Consider the following 22,979-nt stretch of genomic DNA (forward strand, 5'->3'; position numbering starts at 1 on the left):
ATGACCAAAGTTATGCCATCAACAAGAAAATCTTTGCTTTACCTCCTTATAATAAATGCTTCCTCATTCAGTGTAATTTAGCGGGAGCACAAAAGACAGTACGATATGTAGACAAAGATCATTTTATTTGGTCAGCAGATTATCAGCGCACAGAAGGAAAAATTACAAAAATAATGTGGAAAAATAGAAATGTTTTCTTTGAGAAAGGAGTGCAAGTTTTAGGTTAATCTCATCACAGCTGTTATTCTCTCTCAGCATACACCAGCAGGGCCTCCGCAACATGACTGACGACCACACTGTGACCAGACACAAGACAGGAAATCATGAATAGCTTGATGACGACCTTATTTCAATGTAAAATAAAGAGGACAAATAATAACCAAATTGTTTTTAGTTCCTAAAATAAGTAGGTGATCTTCTTACCAAATGAGAGCTGGAGCATTAATGTCCATGTAGAAAATAAACGGAGAGAGGCACATGGCAGTCACCTGGAAGGACAGAGTGGCAAAATAAATGGTATAATTAAGCCTCATATTGAGAAAAAAAAATACTAAAAACTTGACAAAAATGTACCTTGGACATAAAAATCCAGACACCAAAGTGCTCCAGCGAAAATCCACTTTTTAGCTTGACTGTGGCCAACAGCAGCAGGAACCCCAGCAGTGCACTGTCAAAGGAGTCACAATGAAGTGAGTGCTGCGAGCAAACGCTAACTTTGATTTCTCACATAACAAATCGTATTGCAGTTAATCTGATGGATATTGTGAATGCAACATGATTCATAAATTAGTGGGAATGATCTTCACAGACACAATTTTAATTTTCTCTGGAAATAAACTTAAAATCATGGCGATCATGTGACATCAGTTGGGGTCTGTTCTGTACAAGACAAACATGTTTGGTCTTTTTTAACATGACAACAAGATTTGTAGGCCAGAGCATCTCTGTAGCACCTCATTATAATGGTGTCACATATTTATAATATATTATAATCTCTATTATAATTGAATAAATTGTACAGCTCACCAAAAATCTAAACTTGATACTGAAATATTTAGACTTAATAACTAACTGCATCTGCAGGCCTCCACGTGTTACAGATAGTTAACTGTTGTTGTTGTTTGATACCCTGCAAGGTTACATCGACAGTCTGGGGCTCAGCGTCAGATGTCAACTGGCACCTAAAGCATGTTCTATTTTGATAGTGTAGAATGTGAACTGTACTTGTGCTGCCTCTCATTGTAACCAAGAAGATTACGAGGCTGAGCCATTGTTCAATACGACAAAACTATTATTTAGATTGCTCTTTTCAATATTTAAAAAAAAAAAAAAAAAAAACCCTCACCTGGCGCAGCAGCCACAGTGAAATGTGTAGGACTGAAGGGAGGGGAACTCCAAGGCACCCATGAGGTCACCTGTAGAGAGACACAGATGAGTTACATATGTAGACTTTGTATTCTCAAAACTTTGCATCGTGTGTACATTGTGTGAGTTGTTGATGCCTTGAAGACAGGAAATTAGAAACATCTGCACAAAGTCCTTCATACCTGATGGGTGAGCGGCAAGGGCCAGCAGCAGCACACTGTCATGTAAAGGCAAGAAAAGCTAAAATTAGTCACTGATAATACCTGAAGCTGCACTAGTGTTTGCTCCAAATATCCTGTAATATTAAATATTTCATTTAAAAAGAGTAGCACTACAGTTTGTCTGGATGCAGAATCACTTCATTACAAGAGGTTCAAAATGTGAAGGTTTACTGTGAACATTTGCCAAAAGATACGATTTATACACAGTTCCTCACTTCTGCACATCAACTTGTAAAGGCCCATTACCTCATCTCTTAACTTGAATGATGCCTTCCTCCTGCAGTCTTTCTTTTGCTATATTAGGATTTAGCAGTGCGTGGCTTAATCGAAAAAAAGGGATCTGAATATTCTGACTAACTCTGACTCATCGGGCTCCTTCGAGAGCTCCGCAGAAGGCAAACAAACACTGAATGGACCCATCTGCGTGTTGTGACGAGAGATGGCACCTTTGTAACTGACCTTAAATGTCAACACAATTTCAATTTCAATTCAGTTTGTTTATATGTGGCGGACCCTGCCACCTTTCAAGCTTCAAATGGTGTTCTGGGGACCTTATTGTCCTCTGAGAACGCCTTGTTTTTTCACTTGAGTTTGTGTTAATATGTTAATATTTTACTTCTCCAAAACTAAATAGAAAAATGTTGCACCTTTTTAAAATAAAGCGTTGTATGCTTTTTATGTATCAGATTCAGTTATTTAGAAATATGTTTTCTTACCTGAACAAGTAGTTGATGCACTGTTGTTCAAGGTCACTGCAATGGAAAAAAAATCACACAGTGTGCCCTCAGTGAACTGTTTTGCAATGACTTGGACACATTTTGTAAAAAGAAAAGTATTGCTTAATTTGTTTTCGATTAGCAGAGGGGTGCATAGTGCATAGCTGTGTCATGTTCAGACTCACCTTAAATTGCTGGGTTTGTGGTGAACTTGAAACACCTTGTATGCACCTAAGAAAAGAAACATTATTCTTACATTCTCCATCAGAACATCCTATAGCTGACTCCTGGTTAGTGCATATTTTGATAGTGATCGTCTTAAATACGACCTTTGTCACCATTCGTCCTTCTAATCTGGACTGCATTGGTTCACCACACAGTCTAGATTAGATTAGCCTTTACTGTCTCTCTTAGGAGAAATTAGTCTTGGGCATTCTGTAGAAATTAGTCAGCCTGGCAGTAACCACAGCAGTTGACACGCCCTGTATCCCACGCAGATCAATAAACAGAAATAACACACCAAGATTATTGCACCCGATAGACCATATTCACACGGTGGCCATTTTCCTGTGACATCACATTCAGTGTTCAATGAATGAATTCAGCATTCATTCGGCGGCTTGAATGTCGTACTGCTGTGTTCTAGGGTGCAATCATTTCACTGCTTCCTGACTGATAAGCAACTGCCAGTTCAATGAACAGTCCACTCCAGAGGGACGTCTGACTGTATCTCAAGGTAAAGCACCAGGTTTGATAACCAATTAGCTTCCATTTGAACTTGCAGCTATTGATAGCTTCAACCGCATTCTAGCTAACATTACCATTTGATAATGATACGAATAGGAAAGGCAAAAATTAATTCAGAATTACCAACATAGATCTTGGAGACGTTCCTCCTGAACGTAAAGTTAAACACACAGGATGTTATCAAACGCCAATGTTAGCTAGGAACTTGGTTAACGCTCACGAGTTATAAGATATGTTGTTTCACATCAATTTATGGATGAATTTGCCACAAGACATTCAATGTCCGTCATTTTTTCAGTTGGCGAGCTGTAAAATGAACAGTTTGCCAGATTGCGTCCGTTTATTCGACTTGAAACCTGGAACACAGCAGTATAACATTAACATTAACTGTTGTAAGAAGATAGCCGCCGTGTCAACAAGGTGTATGGCAAATAGTTGCATTGATGCCCTAACAAAAGGGTACTGCACAGATGCCATACATCAAAAACATTGCATAATTTATCCTTTATCAAAAACATTACCCAACACCAGAACACTGCACAAACACCCTACACCGAGTTACTGCACACCAGGATATCGCCTCCTCCCAAGAGAAATGTATGCCTGTTCGACTCACAGTTACAGGGTGTTGTTTGGGTCACTATGTCCTGAACAGAGGATGAGGGCAGCACGCTAATTATTTTTCCAGCCACTCTGATGAAAACCTTGCGATTGTTACGTTGTGTTCAATGACCTTTGGCATCCCCCTAGGCTCAAACCTCGGGTCCCTGTTTTTCTGTTTCTGTAACTCTTATGCAGACGTCAGAGTTATCAGTGTAGCATCTCTATAACATATTCTCAGACTTACCAACACAGAACAGATGACCGACAGCCCACAGGTAACCACTGTAGTCAAACTGCAAAAAAAAGGCATGTAAACAGTAGATTTTGTTGTATTCTTTCTCCTGAGTATAGTGACTGAAAATATATATGTAATAGGAAATCAACCATTTGATGATAATGAATTATTACCTGAGGATCGTAGAAGGGGAGGTTGATGGCTGAAAGCAGCATGAAGAATAAGCTACAAGAAGCACATTTAAAATTGTAGTCAGGTGAACAGGAAAATTTCATCGTGATTTTTTTTTTTTTTTTTGTAGTTTAAACCATGCTACTTTCAAGGGAAATCTGATATGTAATGTATTTCCTAAAGTTGGCCAAAAAAAGTCAGCATCTTCATGGTTGCATTCCATCTTGATGCAAGGGTCCAACATATTGCACTACAGCTCAGGTTGAAGGAAAAAGGGTCACAAACCTGATGAATTTCAGCCATTGCCCCTTCTGTTGACAAAAGACACATTTTACAGAGCGAGATACATCATAGTGCTGCCTCTGAACTTTATATTCCTCCATTTACTTCCAACGAATAAGATGAGATGAACTGCACATAGCTGCAGACGTTCATGTACGGTACAGCAGGTAGTGCGGGCTCTTACCTCTCTATGGACAACCTTTGTGAGTGTGTAACTGACAACGTGAGAGGAATTCTGAAGGGTGAAGAAAAAAGGAATGTCCTGGACCGGAGAAAAGATGATGTAAGATCACTGAGAATACAATTATTGTAATATGAAGGACAGGACATCTATGGGTGGTAGGCTGTATTACGTACAATGCGTGACAAGGCCCTGGAACCAGCATATATGTTTCCTACAAACAGGAGGGAGCCTGGCAGCCAGGAGAGAGCGGCTGAACTGTAAGACAGCATTCAAATGTTAAACTCTCTATAGTACATCTGCTTATTTACAACCACTGAAAATAGTTGAGAATAAATCCTAAAGAAATGTATAATAATTACCTGGTGATGCGGCTCATCTCCACCCATCCCAGCTTCCCAGAGAGTAGAAGCAGGACAGCGCCGATAAATGTCTGCCATCTGGAAATATGCATTTGCATGTTAGTGAACACAGCATTTGCACCTCAGCACTCATATTTAAGGGGCACACAACAGGTCATTGTGAAATGAATTAGAATGCTGATTTAAAAGGTAAAGTGGTCACACATTTATAAGATTCACTTATAAGGACAACGTTTGTCCTTTAGGTGACAAATTTGTTTGAATTTTGAAATGCCTGCATTTATATGGAAGCCAATTTCTGCCATCTAAAGAAGAAAAAAAAAGTAATTATGTAATAATAATTAATAACTGTGATAAAAACAAGTTTATATTAAGTTAAAAATCAAAATTATGACTATATCTCACAGTTTTGACTTTTTTACCTCATGATTTTGACATTTTGTCTAAGAGTTATGATCCCTGTTTTTGTTTTCTTTTCTTCAATCAAGACTCAGTATTTATCTTTTTATTGGGCAGAAATGGGCTTCCATAGATTACAGCCTGTAATGACCATGAAGGGATAAAACATGCACAATACTCATCTTCAGCTACTCACCCTTGAAATAACGTTGGATATGTGAATTTTAACACTGACAGGACAAACTGAAAAAAACAAACAAACATATATTTCAGGGCCAGGGATCATCATAAGCGACACACTGTGATGACTTTCACAACTTAACAGGGGACCCTCCACCACTGGCACCAAGACCGATTTCAAATTCCTGCCAATTAACTTGTCGATAATATCTGCAACAGCACAACACGGTATAACACAGCAGTGGATGTAATACTATTATAACTGTGTCACTCTTCAATTCGGCATTCTTAAGATGCAGAAAAATGACATCTTAACACCTCATCTACACACACTTCCTGAAACTGCTCTCTGCCAAAATAAGAGTCGAGGCTTTTACCACAGTGCTGCTTTGAAGCAGCTGGTTCACGCCCGATTAGTGCCAGCAATTTGAAAAGGGTTTTAAGTCATGTTAAGTTGATGGTTACTGCTTATGATGAGGGTTACATCGCAATGTTACGCAATTTTCAGAGGAATAAGTCACTCGTGTGCAGAAATTGAGATGGAGACTTGTTTGCTGCAAAATTGAAATGCATCACAACTATATTGCACCGCCTGTATAGTCGATTGCAGAGTAAAAAAAATTAAAAAGTCAAATAGTGTTTGTTTTTATTTTTAAATCGTCTGAGAAATAATGCGGTTCTCACTTTGAGTGAACGGTTCCCCATCCCCTCTACACTCACCTTATTAGTGAAATATGATACAACGAAAACGACGCCAAAAGCGAGACCAGTGAAATGTCTTCTCCACTGCATGTTGACCCACCGACACGCCGCAGCACGGACATGATTACTAACCCCACCAAAAAACAACTCTAAACCAAAGACATGTTGCCTGTTCAAACTACAGACAGCTCCAAGATCGGAAACTTCCCTCACTGTCCCGCTGACACGTCAAGACGTTGTGAGGCGAAGATCGTCTATCCGTGAGAGGATCGCTCACCGGCACAGAGGTGCGTCACGCAGTTTTGATACGGGTACGTTCTTCTCATTTTCTGCAGGACATTTGGGTCTGAAAACAAACGTGCTGTGCTCTATAGGTCATCATCAAGTCGGAGATTGTACAATACTTCCTGGGACTCACTTGCACCACTTGATTTGTATCGATTCACAGTAGAATGCCAGAAAACTCCAAACACTAAGACACAATTTTAGCAATTTCATGTACATCTTAATGTAATAAGGGGTTTATTAGCTCTTATATATAGTAATATGTAGTATACCAAATTTCATGCACAAAATAAGTTAAAATATTAAGATACATTGCCTTAACTAAATAATAAATGCACTTAGTAACTAGTAAAACAGCAAGCCTTTAGATTTTTATAGTGTACTTGTGTTCTGGACTGTTGGCTGTTCAAAACAAGTTCTTTTAGGACTTGGACTCTGGGAACTAGGAGGACAATTCTGACGACGTCATCAAGGCATTAAAAATGGGCATTAAGTGCATTTATTAAATGCATTTGCATTAAGTTACAGTTACCCAACTGCAGAATTTCATCATGTACAGGATATTGTGACACAATAAAGCACCATCACAATTGTTTTGCCCTTTCTTGGAATTTTTTTTTATTTAAAAACATTTTGGTTATAATAAAACGTGAAAAAAAGAATATTTATCATCGTGTCATCTTGTTACTGATTAATAAAAGGTACCCCAGCCTGAGCAGAAATCTGTGTTGGTATCCCTGAAATGGAGTCAGAGTGACACCTCTCTCCTTCCCCTTTGTTGCTGGCTCGCCCGTGTTCGGGGCGGTCACGTGGTGTCCAGGAAGTTTCCGTGTTTACAGAGAGCGGACGGACTGTGGCTGCTCGGACCCTGGTGTCAGAAGAGGATGGTCCGCAGTCATGGCTTTTTTAAAGACGCCAGAGCGGACTAAAGAAAGGTTTGTGCCTCCTCGCCTGTTGTTAAACGCGCTGTGGTCTCAGACAGACGGCTCGCTCTGTGTGTTAGTCGGAGCTCCGCAGCAGCAGCAGCGGGCTGTTTGTCTCGGCTGTGGCTGAATCCCATTATTACGTTCAGCTGGGCCACTCTGCTAATGAGAGCTTCGCTGTCAGCTGTGTGTGATGCCCTCTCGTTACTGGAGGCGCCGCGAGTGTCTGCGTGCTGGTAAAGTTCAGTGTTTAAAACGTCTCATCATATCTGTCTGCCTTTGAAGAACAGCACATCAGACCTATTTGAATCCTGCTCTGGCTTCTGTAACCTTCACCAGAGGGCCCTCCTGACCTGACAGGGGCATAAACCCATATACAATATTTGAATATGACGTATTATAACCAGCCTAAGTGCACGATGGCTCATAAAATCATTGCTGTCAAATGGAGAAAAAAAGTAGTATCGTATTGAACAAGTCCTTGGTGAATTACATGTGTTCTAAATTTACCACAAGAGCCAGCTCTTAAAAGCTTTTAAATGATGTTTATCTGATCTAAAGAGAGGAGGCATTACATGTCCAGATTGTTCAGTGTGGTTTGACCTGCTGAGCCAGAAGGAAGAACTGCCCCGCTCTGAAGAAAGGATGTGCAGAGCAGCTGAGCTCATTGCACTTCTTCTAAGTATATTACAGTGGAGTGCATCAAGGCGCAGGTCAGCATAAATGAGATTTATGGCAATATAACAATGTGGTGAATGTAGAACTTAGTCTACGATGTTAACTCTCCCAGTGCTGATGGCTGCAACCATCTTCTTCTTCTTCCTCCTCTTCAACCTGTCTTTTTGAAATTGATTTATTAGTTAAGTTAGGTTCACAAAGTCACAGAAGATGATGTAATTGTGTTCACTCACATCCTCAAAGGTCTGGTTTTGTCCATAACCCAAATTATTTTCTGTCACAGAGGAGTTAAGAGCCCAGAATATATTCAAATTTGAGAAACTTTGAAGTGACAATAAACTATTAAAGAAGTTAATTAGAAGAATCTAATAGTTGACAACTGATTGATCCATTGATTAATCCCTTTGGCACTACTAATACCACTGCTCTCATTCCCCCAAGTTGTCCCTGTTTGCCTCACTGTGTGGTACTCAGGAGAATGAGTTTTATGGAAGGTAAAATCAGGTCAGGGACTGCTGTGGCACTGACAACTGAGTCAACTGATTGAAAAAAACTAATAGTGAAGACTCAATTTTATAATGATACTGGCAAATCAACTGTACTTAAAGGGACACTATGTAGTTTTGGAGGAGTAACTGAAACTCTTAATATTTACAGTATTAACGAGGAAATGATACAAACTCAGAGATGTTATTATTCCATAAGTGAAAAAAAAAACCCGCTGTTCTCAGAAGGAAATTAGGTCCTGGAACATTGTTTGAATTTAGAAAGGTGGCAGGGTCCGCCACATATGAACACAGTAAAACAGTGTGAAGCTGTGTTGTCCTTTAAGATCAAAAGCACTGATTTGAAGAAGATTCATGTGACCATTAGACAGATCTCATTCATTTTAAATTCTGCAACCGTGACATAAGACATATCGAGTATTTCTCCAGCTAAGTCAGTAATGAGCATCTACTTATATTGTGCTTGTGATGTTAATATTTTCGAGTATAAGCTGCTTCCAGAGAAGTTCAGTATGGTTCTGTAAAGGAAGGAAGGAAGCGTTTCACACACTTAAAACCATAAACCACATCTCTGTGAAGCAGTAATGAGATGTTGAAGCACTGTTAATAGTAAGCAGAAATATTGCTGAGTAACTTATCCTGGAATGACTCTAATGTTTCACATGTCAGTACTGTACTCATTGAGGTATGGTGACAGTACTAATATCTGCTGCTGACTCAGCTTCATATCGATATATTAATGGTTGTATGATGTACTTGTATGTAGGGCTGCTGTCTGTAGCATCTCCTGTAGCAAGATGATATCAAGTATTCGTCACCACACTTGTTGTATGTAACTGCTTTGATAAACTGTCAGAGCTGGAAAACTCCCAGTCTTCATGAACCTCAGCAGGTTGGTTTTGATGGGAAGAGGCTGCTGTTTGTTCAGTGTAAACAACTGTAAATGGAGGTTTTCTGGAGTTTGAGGATGGTGAAATGGGTGAACGGTGAAGGGAAAAGTCTCTTCCAGTATTGATGAGCAGGAAGGATATGAAGCAAACAGGTTGATGGGTCATGTAGTTTCAAGTCTTGTGAAATATCAGCTCAAACAATAGTTTACAGTTACATGAAACAGATTACAGTGGTGCTTTAGAATACATCATGGGGACCGGCCCAGCATTTTGATAAATGATCTCTTGGCTTCTTGGACTCACTCACTACAGATTCAGATAAGCTGATGTTTCTGGTCCAGAGATACTGTGTGTCCAGGATGTGTGGCCTGGTTTAGAATGGATGTTGACTGTAACTGCCCTGTGCTGTCCAAAATGTAAAAATACAAGTGGTGGCAGCACTCAGCCGAAATATTGGGCTTGTTCCTTGAAAAGTGCAACACTGTTTGGCGGATGGATTCTGATTACAACACTTTGGCCAAAGCAGTGTTTGGCTGGTAAACAGCCTGCGATCAAACCTGAAGATCCAGTACAGGCGACACATTAGATCACATAGCTTTGACCTCAGACAGTCAACACAGGTGTTATTACATTTATATTAACAGTACATTTAAAGACATATTCCTTTTTTTCTTGGTATGTTAATGTTTTTCAGCTGATGTAATCACAGGACAGTTTTACTGCTTTGGTACCAGCGTTACAACACTGCAGGACTATAACATCGTTGGACTCATGATGAAAGTTTTTCAGTATCTACTGGAGCAGAGTTGTCCTTTTTAATTCCACACATTCTTTTTTCCTTGTCAAAACCTGGTCCCTACATTACCCAGAATGCAACTCAAGTGAGTGACGTCACTTGACGCAGTTTGTCAGATTTATTGCAGCTTCCTCACAAAACGCTTTACACATGTTTGCTTTAGGACTCCCCAAGACCTGTAAACAGACTTGTGATCGTGTGTGATGTTGGTGGAGTTCCCCTTTAATAACTGATGTAGTCGTTGTCTCAGGGTTTCTTGTTTAGGGTTTGTAATCAAGTGTTTTCTTTATGTAAGTGGTGAGTTGACCTTGTTCTTTTCACAACGTTTGATACACTGTAGTTGCCTTTATTTCATGGCGTCTCACACTCCCATTTTTGTTTTCCTCAGATTTTCTCTCCTTTTGCTGGATCTGGAAGAGTATTATTTCGAACAGCACACTGCATACCACGTGACGGCCACTTCAAAAAAGGAGAGGTAATTTAGATTGTTTAACCATAAAGCTTCTGTCAGTGTAACAGCTGAGGACTGCCTTAAGTTATGAATTATGTGGTTTGTGGATCTTCAGCGTTACTTCACCAGTGTCTTCTCATTTCATCATCTGTGATTTTAAACCCAATAATGTGTAAAAATTCTGAGATCTGCTTGTGTTGTATTTATCAGGTGTTTGTTCAAAGGCTTTAAAGGTTGAGGACACTGTGTTTGCCTGTAAGAAGCAGCTGTTCAAACATCAGCTTATCCTGTTATGGAGGCTTGAGCAAACTGAAAAACATCCCGAGCTTCTCAGAACAAGATTATTTAGACAATTTAACTTTATTGTCATATTAAAGCAGGAGGAACACGTGTCCAGTAAGGACACACTGACATATGAACTCTACATCGATGATTCATGTGTTTTCCCTTTTTCATTTTGTGGTATTCATGTAATTTTGTTTGTACCAGTCAGCACACTCATTTGCGTTGTTTGTTACAATGTTAGACAAGTGTATAAATCTGCAGAAATGCTTTAAAGCACAAAACGAGTAGAGAGAAGAAATAGTTTTTTATAGCTACAAGCAAACATTTAATTAGTATTTCTTCTTGCCAACATTTCCTAAAGAACTGTTTGTTTCTTATATTTTATGTGTCTGTGTTGCTCAGACTACTCATTCATATATCAGATTACATTTTTGTTATATATTTTTGTTGGATGGTTATATTTAACTAAAGAGGTCAATGGTTAAGAGTAGCAAAAGTTCTAACAAGCTAACTTTCCCTGTTTTCCTTCCAGAAAAATCAGAGGCTCGTTCAAGGTCTGCTCCAGATCTGTCATATTTGATCCAGACGATCATGAAGCGCCAATTTTAAAGGTTTGTGCGAACACTGTTTTCAATGAATCATTTGTATTTTAACTCTTGGTACCAGAATCAACTTTTCTGATAGAGGCACTATTAACTGAAAGCAAGCTCTACTCATGTTAAAGCCTGTAGTGTTTTTTGCAAGCCTTTCATGGAAGCTTTACGTCGTGTGTCTGTGTCTTACAGTGCGTGTAGTAAGCATGTGATTATAAATTATGACACATGATTCGCTGTTTCCTGTCTGTAGATTCCTCTTCGGGACTGTAAGAAGATCGAGTTTGTGGAGAAAGAGAACAACCCTTTTAATGAGTGAGCATCCTGTCGTCTCTAGTGCTGCATGTTCACACTCCGATGTTTATTTAGTTTTTCAAACTGGTGTGGTGACTTCATACTGGCAACCAGCCAGAGCAGCTCAGAAACCATCGTCTACTGAGATCGATCTGACTTCTACACATTTAAAATCAATTCTGATACTCATTTGTTGATGGTCCAAGAGGGCTTTTCAATTTAGTTCCAGTGTTTTTATTTGGTATTTAGTTTTGTTTGGAACTGTCCTTTTAAATCTCACTAAGTAATGAACGGCGGTGATATTTTCTGATAATTAAAGTCTTTTGTTTCCCTCACAGGCCTCGCCCATCTTCCATTTCTATTTCATGTGTGCAGGTAAGTTCTCATAACCACTCCCATGTAATCTATTGTGACACATTGATCTTCTGACTCCAGTCCATTGTCCAAATATACAAAGATAAATTGTTCTCACCGCATTTTATTCATTCAGTCATTCCATTTTTTCTAAATTTAAAACAAAAATGACAAAAATGTCTTTCACTTTGATTTCAGGCTATTTACATCAAAGAGAGCAATGTCATAGCACCTTACAGAAATGAGAGGGTGAGTGAACTGACATGGTTGGGGGGTGTCGGGGGTGTTTCTGTGCTCTATGAGCTTTATTATTATTACATCCATAATGGCCTGTTTTCTGTTTAAAAATGAAAATTAAGTTCAAACAGTTTGTCTGGTCTGGTCTGAGCTATTTTGGAGATGTGCCTGCAAAGTTTGTGGTGGTTTCACACTTGACTACAATGATGTATTGTCTGTGCTCAAGTCTTGTTGTGCTAATTCTCACCCCGAGACAGCCACATTTAGGCTATTATGTAATCAAGCCTACTTTATGATCTGTAATGATTTAGTTGTTGAGTGCAGAAAAGGCTCTATGATTTGCTCATCAACTCAAATGAGAGTCTTAAACTTGTCCCATCACTTTGACAGGGAGCAACGAAAATGAATTTCCAGCTGGAAGTTGGGAGTAAAACAGAAGATGTGGTTTCAACATTACTTCAGGTTCGTAGCTTCTCTAAAACAAGAGTGATTTATGTCCTCTAGAGTCACAGGAAATGGGCAGAGTTTGCATTTTTTTCAATAAACTGAGCCGTTTCTTGGCTCTGGAGCTGCTGTATTTGTTTAACTGCTCTGGTGTGTGTTAGTGATGTTCTTGATCATTTTGACTGATTTTGAATTCATTCTGCAGCTCCATAGGGCGTCCCGTCTGGAAAAGCTTGGAGATCAGACTGCAATGGTGAGTCAATCAGTGATTGAAGTCAGAACACACAGTAGGCCTCTGAACTGCGGAAATGATGAAAACGTTGAATAATTGATTTAGCTTCATGTATTTTATTCCACATAGTCTTGGATCTTTCTGCCCATTATTATTCTTTTGATCATCCATGAGCAAACATAAATATTTTCTGTGTTTCTGCTAGATTGCAGCCAATCTTCAGTCACGGCTGGCGAGGTCGTCTTTTGACAAAAACTGGTAGGTTGAAGTCAAACAGTGGGACGTTTATCTGTGTTTACTGTTGTTTTGATTTCACCGTCCGCCAGATTAAGTGTAGTTGTTTGAATTATTTGTGTGTAAGTATTGAGCTGTTCTGAATGTGCTGTAAAGCTTTCAGAGTGTAGCTGAGAAGCCTCACATGGAGTGTGCATCGGAGATGGTCATGCCTCTGGTGTCTAATCCCGGCCACATCTGCATAACAGATGAAAACCTCTACTTCCAGCCACTCAATGGATATCCGGTGAGCTGCCAGTGGACATGCTAGCCCTTCAGTTGAGGCCTTGCAGTTACTGACCTGAGCAGCTTTTATCTTTATGATGTGATTTATCATTTCAGGAACATGTGATTCAAATCAAGCTCCACCAAATCAGGAGAATCTACAAGAGGCGGCATGGACTACGACCACTGGTGAGGACACTGAGCAGTTCCACGCTAAAGATTGTGACTTCCCTTCAGTCGGTTACAACTGTATCTAATGTCTTGTGTTGTGTGCACGTCTCTCCTCATCCAGGGTCTCGAGGTGTTCTGCACTGAGAATGATTTCTGCTCTGATATCTACCTGAAGTTTTACAACACAGCCGACAGAGATGAGATCTACTACTACATCGCCACTTTCTTGGGTGAGAAGAGTTCCTAAACAATCTTGTGTCAGAAGTATCAAAGATGAAGTATTTTGGACATAAGGCAGCAGCTCTTTTTTTTTCTTTAGTTTGCAGACTTAAATATCGTCATTCTTTGTTCACAGTCTTTCAGAACGGACAGAATCCTTGCATTGTTTGCTTGATAACATCACAATTATAAACATTACATAACAGCACATAGGTTTAATTATTAACATATATCTAAAATATAAGCATTTGAATATGGTAATGATTGGTGAGACTGTATAACTACGACTGCAACTATGACTTGTTTTCATTATCAAATTATCTGTCTGTAGTTTTTCGGTCTACAAAATGTCAGTAAATTATGTAAATGTTGAGTGTTTCCCAAAGCCCAAGATGATGCTCTCAGGTGCCTTGCTTAGTCCACAACTCAAAGATATTCAGATCACTGTCGTAGAGGAGGAAATGGAACAGAAAATGTTACTTTCATTTCCTTAAAAAATGATTCAAACCGAGTAAACGATTAACAATATAGTTGGCGATTAATTTAATAGCTGACTTCTAATCAGTTCATTACTACAGCTCTACCCATAACACGCTTTATTTAACCCTCCTGTTTTCCTCCTTCCTGCTCAGAGAACCACATGACGGAGCACACAGCAGAGAGCTACATGCTGCAGTGGCAGCGCGGCCATCTGAGCAACTACCAGTATCTCCTCCATCTCAACAACCTGGCTGACCGCAGCTGCAACGACCTCTCCCAGTATCCCGTCTTCCCCTGGGTGCTCAGTGACTACAGCAGTGCTCAGTTGGGTGGGTCCACAGCAAAGAAATAAGCACATCAGGGTCTGGACCCGAACAGCTTCTGTGATGAAGTTTCTGTGCATACATCCATTTGTTGTCATAACTCATATTGTGTGTTTGTGTTTTTACCAGATATGACAAACGCTGACACATTCAGGGACTTGAGCAAACCTGTCGGAGCCTTAAACAAGGAGCGGCTGGACAGGCTGCTGGTGAGACATAAACCACTGACTGTGTCTATGGATCTGGTTTATCTTGATATAAGTCATGAATAGTGTATCTCTTCTGTCAGTATCTCCAGTCAGTGAGTTCTCCTGTTCACAGGCTCGCTACAGAGGCATGCCTGAACCTCCGTTCATGTACGGCAGTCACTACTCCTCTCCAGGCTATGTCCTGTTTTACCTGGTCAGAGTTGGTATGTCACACACTACCTCATTATCCAAACTACAGCACGCATGGAACCACAGCACACACAGCCTGCATTCAGTGTGTTTTCACTTCTGCTCAAACAGAATGACTGTTTTTGTCTGCACGCATGTTGGCACTATAAAAATACTGTCACTGTGAGACTGAGGTTTGTGTCAGTTTATCTAGAAGCAGATGTCACACTAACACTTGAAATTCAGATTCTGCCAGTACATCCTAAACATAATCAAATTCAAAGCAGGTTTTTAAATATACAACAGCAATCTAGACAATAATTACACAAACGAGAGGTTTTGTCAATTCTGCGGCATATGTGTTCTGGTCTGTCCCACTTTTATTTTTAATGAAAATGTTTAATAGTTCATTCATCCTTGCTGTCTTCTTCCCTGCAGCTCCAGAGCACATGCTGTGTCTCCAGAACGGCCGCTATGATCATGCAGATCGCATGTTTAATAGGTACATAACCACCATGCACTGCAGGATATCATCAATCAGAAATCAGTGATGCAACGCAGACTGTATTCCTCTTTTATTGGTGACGGAATAGGAAGCATACTTTCTACAATATGGGACCTTTAGATAATTGAAAGTATGACATAGCATGTTATTTACTGATGTGTATTTATCTTTTACAGCATAGGTGAAACGTGGAAAAACTGCTTGGAGGGGGCAACTGACTTCAAAGAGGTATTTTTTTTCTAGAAGTAAAGCTTTGTACTATCAATGGTAATCAGTCAAAAATCACCATCTTTTGCTTATCAGACTCTATGTGCTTGTCATAGATGTAATTTAAGATATTTCTTGGCTCAGCTGTGAAACAAGCAGTTAATCCATTCAGTTGTTGATGCCAATGCAATATCTAAAGCGTCTGTAGAAGAGTTGTGTGTCTCATGATGAGTTTCCTGTCTTGTGTGTGTGCATCTCTTCTACGTTGCAGTTGATTCCAGAGTTTTATGGGAACGACTGGAGCTTTCTAGAAAACAAACTGAGTCTGGATTTGGGCAGAAAGCAGAACGGAAGCTTTGTTGGCGATGTCGTTCTCCCACCGTGGGCCTCAGGTAACGTCCTGTTAGTCACGGCGTGCATGTCAAATCTGATGGACGCTGGTGTTAAGTCCTGAATCCTCCTTTAGCACCCATACCAACACCTGACAACATAATGTATAGTGCTTTCAGTGTGTGCTGCTTCATGTTTCCTGTGTCCCTTCTGTCTCGACTGCAGATGCCAGCGATTTCCTTCAGAAGCACAGGACAGCTCTGGAGAGTCAGTACGTGTCGGAGCACCTTCATGAGTGGATCGACCTGGTGTTTGGCTATAAACAGAGAGGCAGTGAAGCTGTTGCGGCTCACAATGGTAAAACTACACCCAGCTGTTTTCAGCATCAAGCGCACCAAAAGCTGGACAAAGACTCATATTTATCTTCTTTGTCTTTCAGTGTTCCACCCACTGACTTATGAAGGTGGCATCGACTGTGACAGGTATCAAAGAAAGTCACCCACAGATTACTATGAAAGATATTCAACATGATGTTGTGTAACTAACTTTCTGTTTCTTTGGCAAGCATTGAGGACCCCGACCAGAGAATCGCCATGCTAACACAGATCCTGGAGTTCGGCCAGACGCCAAAACAGCTGTTCACCAGCCCCCACCCTCAGAGGATCACGCCGAGGTTTCACAACATGACCCGGAGCTCCAGCATCACCTCACCACTCAGTGAGCTGTCTCCAGGTAGAAACACACAGACAGTTTAAAGGAACTTTGGATGTTGGTATCCCTGGACTCAGGAAGTACTGAGGGTGTTAGCAGCACCTTCTAATATAAGGCAGTGTGTGTGTGTGTGTGTGTGTGTGTGTGTGTGTGTGTGTGTGTGTGTGTGTGTGTGTGTGTGTGTGTGTGTGTGTGTGTGTGTGTGTGTGTGTGTGTGTGATGCACATTTGCAGCAGTAAAAGAGAGTGAGAACTCATGCACGAGTGAGAAAGGGAGAGTGTGAGAACATGAACGGAAATGTCCACAGCAAGAGTCAGATCATGAAGCTGTAATTCTCTGGTTCATCAGTCAATTGTGTGAACTGTACTGCGGACTGGAGCCTCTACAGTGACAAACTGTTATATACGCTGCTCTCCTCTATATCTGTACCCTTAACACACAGCAGTATTATAATCTATGAGGTTTCTGATCCCCGGTAATAACATGCCATCCACGTGGCCATTGGTGATCACATGGCAGTTTCCCACTCTATATGCACATAAACATGTACATCCCCAGACAAACAGACACAGTGTTTGCTAAATTTACAAGAAGGCCCAAATAAATAAGGATTTGTCATTGACAGCCTTTCACAAAGTTTATTAAGTTAATCCAAACACAACAAAACACGAATGTGTGAATTTATAATTGATCTTCTTACTGTTGTCTGTGTAGTTGCTGTGGCTGCCTTCAGTGTCACTGTTCAGAGGTGATCAGAAAAGTAAACTGCACACAGCGCTGTCATGCCAGTTACATAATATAATTGACATCTCCAAGAGTAGAGGTCAGAAGTTGTCTCAGGGTGTCCACGGGTCTTTAAAAGATCTTAAAATGTCTAAAATTCAGATTTATAGATAAAAGGCCTCAGAAGTCGTCACATATCCTAAATAATACATTTTGATTCAATTTCAGTTTAATTCAATTTAATTCTGTCAAAATGAGTCAAGCTCTTCCAAGCGACTCTACATTTCTATTGCACTAAATCTTATACTGTCTTTTTACTTTATGCTAGCACTTACCCGAATGTAGATTAACATAGCTCACTCTAATAACCATATTCCACTTGTATACCTTTATACATGCCTCACACATGTTGGTTAAAAAATATATTGAAATGGTCTTCAAAAGCATTACATTTGATTGTCTGATACCTGTGGACATCTAACAGTAAATGCATTTGTACAGTTTTGGAGCCCATTTGCTTAAACTGTATCCTTGTTAGAGGGTTTGATCTACATCTACATCTAGAGGAAATCAGAAGGCAGAATTAAGAAAACAATCTGATCAGCAGCTGGTTTAATTAATTTCCACTGATTAATGTATAAAAGTTATGTGTCATAATGAGTTGCATCCATGACCATCCAACACATCAGGATGTCATACATGTACAGCAGTTATCCCTCTGTTGTTTTGCAGCCTCTCAGAGCGAGGACTCGTCCTTTGAGGACCTGACCGAGGAGAGCAGGAAGCTGGCCTGGGCAAACATGGGAAATCTGAAACTTCTCTCCAGCCACAAGATCCATAAAGAGTACGTGAGGAGTCGTGCAGCTGGCTGCAGTAATGATAAAGTTCAGACAGAATTGCCTTTTCTAACCGTAGACTGAAGTGAAAGCTTTGGTTCAAGTATGAGGAAGTGCATGCAAAGCTCGAAGGCGGCAGGCAGCTGAGTTCTGAAAATAGTGACTGATTAAAATGTATTGTGGGGACACTGCTGAGGACAGGTGGCTGCTGTACAACTACCTCCCTCTCTTTAGAAATATTAAAACAAAGTTTTCTCACATCGAACTAAATATTGAATGTATTTAGAATTTCCGTTGTATGTTGTGTGACTGCTTCTTTAACCTTAGTACATGTTGACTACCACATTTAAGTCTTGTGTTGTGTTTTAGACTGAGTCTTTCTGTTGAATGTGCAGGGCTGTTACAGGCATCGCTGTGACAAGAGACGGAGCAGCTATTTTCTCCACATCCCAAGGTCTGCAAAATCTCTTCACATCTCAAAGCTTACACATGTCAACTTGGTTAATAGTCGATCAAAATCATCAAGCAAAAATATCAAATATTTGTTGGTTCTAGTTTCTTAAATGAAAGAATTTGCTGCTTTTCTTAAATGAATAGTGTTTGGGTTTTGGCCTGTTCTATATTTTGAAGACATTACTTTGGGCCCTGGGAAATTGTGACGATCATTTTTTGACTTCACTAACAATTGATTGATTAATCCTGAAAATAATCTGCAGTTTAATAGATAATGAAATTAATCAGTAGTTACAGGCCTACACAACAGCTCAACCACCTCTGGCTGTAGATAATTTTTGCCAGAATGGTGCAAGGTGATGTCATCCCAGTAAGGAGCTCACATAGGGATACACCAGTAAAACAGAGTGTCTCACACAGCACTAAAAGTTACAATTTGCTCTGCTGAAGCAGTAAGATGCACAGTTGAATAATTAGAGAAGCAGTTGTAGCAGAGAGGTCACTGTTGCCTCACTGCAGCAGTGTCTCATTGATGGGAATGTGTGAAGAGTTGCACTCAACCGTTCACTCCGTCTCCCAGACTCAACACTTAAGATGTTTTCCAAAGAGCTGCAGGACTTCCAGAGGAGCATGTCCTTCTCTAACATGGTACAGTATGCAGCTGTATTTACTCTGCACTTCACCATCTCTGTCTTTATTCCTCATTCTAACTCTTAACGATGAACTATCTTTCAGGCCCTGTCATCATGTTTGATGCTGACAGATGGGAAAACGGTGGTGTGCTCTTCGTGGGACAACAATGTGTATGTAATGTATCAACATTTGATTTGGTCTTCAGGCAGATGTTCATGAGTTCACACTGATGTTTTTTCTTCCCTCAGTTATTTCTACTCCATCCCATACGGCAGGCGGCAGGACACGCTGATGGGTCACGACGATGCCGTCAGTAAAATGTGTTGGTTCGATGACCGGCTGTACACAGCGTCCTGGGACTCCACTGTCAAGGTCAAACTCTAAAGCAGTGTAATGAAGCGATGACCCTATATGAGGCGTATAAGGCAGATGCAGAATTGAGAGCCACAAATGATGATGTTTGCTTCACAGGTCTGGCAGTGTGCTGCTGATAGCACGTCCAGTCACAAGAGATCCCAGTTTGAGTTACTGGCTGAGTTGGAACATGATGCTGGGGTGAGTGAGGAGGCTGACTGTTTCAGTGTGTGCACGTTATATCTAATTGTCTTGAGTCCACAAGAGGAAGTTTAAAAGATGTGAATCCAGGCCTGCAGGAGGCATGTTTAGCTACTGTGACTATTTATAAAAAAACTGTAAAACATTTTTTTTTAAATCAGGATTGAAAATTTTCCTTTCTCATGATTATGTGCAGGTTATAACACATGTAGTAACAAGTAACAAACCAACCTATTGTCAAATTCTAAAAAGCATTGGCAGCAATCCTGTTTTCCTTGTGTAACATCACCTCTCTGACACTCTGTGCAGGTGAACACCATCAGTCTGAATCCAGCGGGGACTCTGCTGGTGTCCGGCTGTAAAGACGGCACCGTCACCATCTGGGACACCAGCAGCTACACAACACTGCAGCAAGTCCACTGCCACACAGGAACCATCCACCACATGGCCTTTAGTCCTGGTAGGTGTCAACCCAGCCAGTATGACCCTCTGAGTTCTGGTGATGAAGTAAATTACTGAACTGAACACTGAACACTTACCAGCATGCATATTAGTAGCATATTGACTTTTCATTAGTCATTTTAAAGCCTCCTAATTACTGTTCATTAACAGTAAACAAGGAAGTTTCATCTTTATGTTTGATTAATTTGGGTTTGATTTATTCTCTCTCCTTCTCTCATTCTCCCTTTAATTTGGTTTATGTTAGGGTTTTAGACTGTAATCAATAAATGCCATGACCTCCAGTGTCTTACCATGAATCAGCCTTAATAACGCTCTCACAATTGTTAGATACTTGGCACACTTTTCTTCTTGATGTTCCTCTTGTTTCACTCTGAAAGGTTACCAGTCTTAAGGATTCTTTAGTACAGAACACAGTCATCGGTTCTGCTTTCTTCTTTAAGCAGCTGTTCTATCACTTCTGCTGTATGACTCACAGGGATCTTTACTACAGATAAGGACAGTTTAAGTGTTTCTGGCATTTATGTAACTTATAAACTTTATTGTCCCAGCAATCAAGGCAGCATTTGGTAGTATTGTGTAACTTTGTCTTAATTTGGAAAAAAAAAAAAAAAAAACCTGGCTGTATGACAGATATACAGCATTGCAATGGATACTAGGGTTTTTTTTGTTACATAAGCAGAAAACCTTTTGAGCGACAGACACAGTGACAGACCACTTTGAAGCAATGACTCTGTTTGTGCTTCCTCAGATAGCCGACACATTCTCAGTGTCGGTGCTGACTGCTGTATGAAGGTTACTGACGTCCAAACAGGAATGGTGATCTCGTCAGTGAAAGCTGAGGAGGAGCAGAGGTGAGAGACAGATGACAGGCTTCTTACAAAGTCAGCAAAGTTTGGAAGATGCTTCATTTCAACTGTTAATCTTTCAAGATTTTGAATGTGCTTGAATTAAAATATAATTCTTGAAAAATGCTTAATTTTCAACATAATTTCCAACATAATCTAATTTCATTTACACCAATCACAATTCATTATGGTCGCATTACTATATTTTGTTTCCTGGTGTCAGAAAAAGCAAGAATTAAATAATCATCAATAATGATACATCTGAATTTTGTATGGACAGCTTTTTAAGTAAAAGTGAAAATATACAGTGATCGTTGTGGGTATAGGGAGGAGTTTTGGAACTATTTTTCTAAATGTAATCGATGGTAAAATGTATTGGATTTGATAAAGGCTCTAGAATTGTTTTAACTTTGAGATGAGTTTGAAACAAAGCCAGAGGTGGCAGGGTCTGAAGCTCCTCAGATAGCCTGACAGTCTGATCCTACCTGTGTAATAAAGCTTCTGATTTTCTAAATGAGTTTCCTTCCCCCAGAGCCAGTAAATGTATTTTGAAAACCTAGTGCCAAACAAATCTCAGCCTTTGACAGTTAAACTGATCCACAGTCTCCCTGCTGGCTGATGTTGTAAGTTTAAAGGACGTCCTCCCTGTGTGTGTCCAGGTGTTTCTGCTGGGACGGAAGCTCGGTGCTGTGTGGGGGACGCTCCGGTGACCTCCTGCTGTGGGACCTGATCAGTAACACAGTCACCAAGAGGATCCCTGCACACTCAGGTACAGTTTATCTTGTCACAGTCAGCAGCTCAGCTTGCTTCTTATACTGAGTAACAGCAAATCCAAGAGTTACACAAGGATTTATAGAAAAAATAGATTATTATGCACATATTCATTGTTAGTGTGTGTGTGTGTGTGTGTGTGTGCAGCTGCTGTCACAGCCATGTGGATGAACGAGCTGTGCACCACAGTGATCACAGGCGGAGAGGACAGACAGACCATCTTCTGGAAGCTCCAAAGTTAAGAAGAAAGAGAAAGACCTCTAGGTCAATGTACTGGACAATACTGGCCAAGTATCCTGCAGACAACATGACCCAGCTATCTGACTCTGAGCGGAGACTCCTTAAATGTGCTGTACATGTACAGAACACAAAGCAGGAGGAGGAAGATGAGTTAACTGCTCTCAGTCCAAACCAAACTAAAGGTCATATACAGTCTTGTTAGTTCATATCTATCTGCACTTTGAGAGAAAAGGTCCAATTTGCAGGTTAGTGCATGAGAGCAGGAAGATAAAACAGTGTTCATGCCTAATTTTTCATTTGTGTTTTCAGCTTCTTTTACATTTGTGTGGTTCCCCCCCCCATGTATTATTTGTTATGCATCATGTTACATCGCTTTTTAACATTTAAGTCATGTGTCTATAGCTTTATGTGCATTATATTCTTTGAAGTGGACTTAAAATGTCTGTCCAAAGCTTCAGGCTGCTCAGGTGTTATCAAATACAATTTAACACTGATATCTAAAAGTCCT

General features: G+C 40.2%; 2 protein-coding genes across 3 annotated transcripts; one reads left to right on the forward strand and one right to left on the reverse strand.

Annotated features, from left to right (window-relative positions):
- Window positions 1-106: 106 nt before the first annotated feature.
- On the reverse strand, window positions 107-6,408 carry LOC119008540 (transmembrane protein 241). Its single transcript, XM_037078955.1, has 15 exons — window positions 6,183-6,408; window positions 5,479-5,525; window positions 4,884-4,961; window positions 4,698-4,779; window positions 4,525-4,602; window positions 4,344-4,369; window positions 4,061-4,112; window positions 3,897-3,945; window positions 2,488-2,533; window positions 2,303-2,338; window positions 1,548-1,582; window positions 1,346-1,415; window positions 574-667; window positions 424-488; window positions 107-296 (listed from the first exon to the last, which is right to left on the reverse strand). Exons 1-15 carry the CDS (start codon window positions 6,252-6,254, stop codon window positions 242-244), a joined length of 885 nt encoding a protein of 294 aa, XP_036934850.1. The 5' UTR covers window positions 6,255-6,408; the 3' UTR covers window positions 107-241.
- Window positions 6,409-7,170: 762 nt separating this feature from the next.
- nsmaf (neutral sphingomyelinase (N-SMase) activation associated factor) lies at window positions 7,171-22,974 on the forward strand. 2 transcript variants are annotated; one of them, XM_037078952.1, is made up of 31 exons: window positions 7,171-7,384; window positions 10,631-10,717; window positions 11,511-11,589; window positions 11,825-11,886; window positions 12,204-12,240; window positions 12,418-12,468; window positions 12,847-12,918; window positions 13,106-13,153; window positions 13,338-13,390; window positions 13,523-13,652; window positions 13,748-13,819; window positions 13,923-14,031; window positions 14,653-14,829; window positions 14,953-15,032; window positions 15,145-15,235; window positions 15,639-15,702; window positions 15,882-15,933; window positions 16,184-16,304; window positions 16,468-16,599; window positions 16,682-16,724; window positions 16,808-16,974; window positions 18,409-18,520; window positions 18,908-18,966; window positions 19,546-19,613; window positions 19,701-19,768; window positions 19,847-19,970; window positions 20,070-20,153; window positions 20,463-20,613; window positions 21,364-21,466; window positions 22,120-22,229; window positions 22,379-22,974. In XM_037078952.1, the coding sequence occupies exons 1-31, from the start codon at window positions 7,347-7,349 to the stop codon at window positions 22,471-22,473; spliced, it is 2,739 nt and encodes a 912-aa protein (XP_036934847.1). In that variant the 5' UTR covers window positions 7,171-7,346; the 3' UTR covers window positions 22,474-22,974. The 2 variants fall into 2 exon arrangements, with proteins under 2 accessions (XP_036934847.1, XP_036934846.1); XM_037078951.1 differs by lacking the exon at window positions 7,171-7,384 and adding an exon at window positions 7,953-8,085.
- The last annotated feature ends 5 nt before the right edge of the window (window positions 22,975-22,979 follow it).

Source organism: Acanthopagrus latus, chromosome 19 (assembly GCF_904848185.1).
Source record: "Acanthopagrus latus isolate v.2019 chromosome 19, fAcaLat1.1, whole genome shotgun sequence".
Lineage (NCBI taxonomy): Eukaryota > Metazoa > Chordata > Actinopteri > Spariformes > Sparidae > Acanthopagrus > Acanthopagrus latus.

Bases quoted from the DNA above. Each gene is read 5' to 3' on its own strand.
- nsmaf (XM_037078951.1), top strand. From the start codon at position 8,018: ATGTGCAGAGCAGCTGAGCTCATTGCACTTCTTCTAAGTATATTACAG. The intron at 15,236-15,638 runs GTATGTCACACA...TCTTCCCTGCAG, and splicing joins GTTTTACCTGGTCAGAGTTG to CTCCAGAGCACATGCTGTGT. The intron at 19,971-20,069 runs GTCAAACTCTAA...TTTGCTTCACAG, and splicing joins CCTGGGACTCCACTGTCAAG to GTCTGGCAGTGTGCTGCTGA.
- LOC119008540 (XM_037078955.1), bottom strand. From the start codon at position 6,254: ATGCAGTGGAGAAGACATTTCACTGGTCTCGCTTTTGGCGTCGTTTTC. The intron at 4,113-4,343 runs GTTTGTGACCCT...TGCTTCTTGTAG, and splicing joins CAATGGCTGAAATTCATCAG to CTTATTCTTCATGCTGCTTT. The intron at 2,534-3,896 runs GTAAGTCTGAGA...TTCTTTTCTTAG, and splicing joins CGGTCATCTGTTCTGTGTTG to GTGCATACAAGGTGTTTCAA.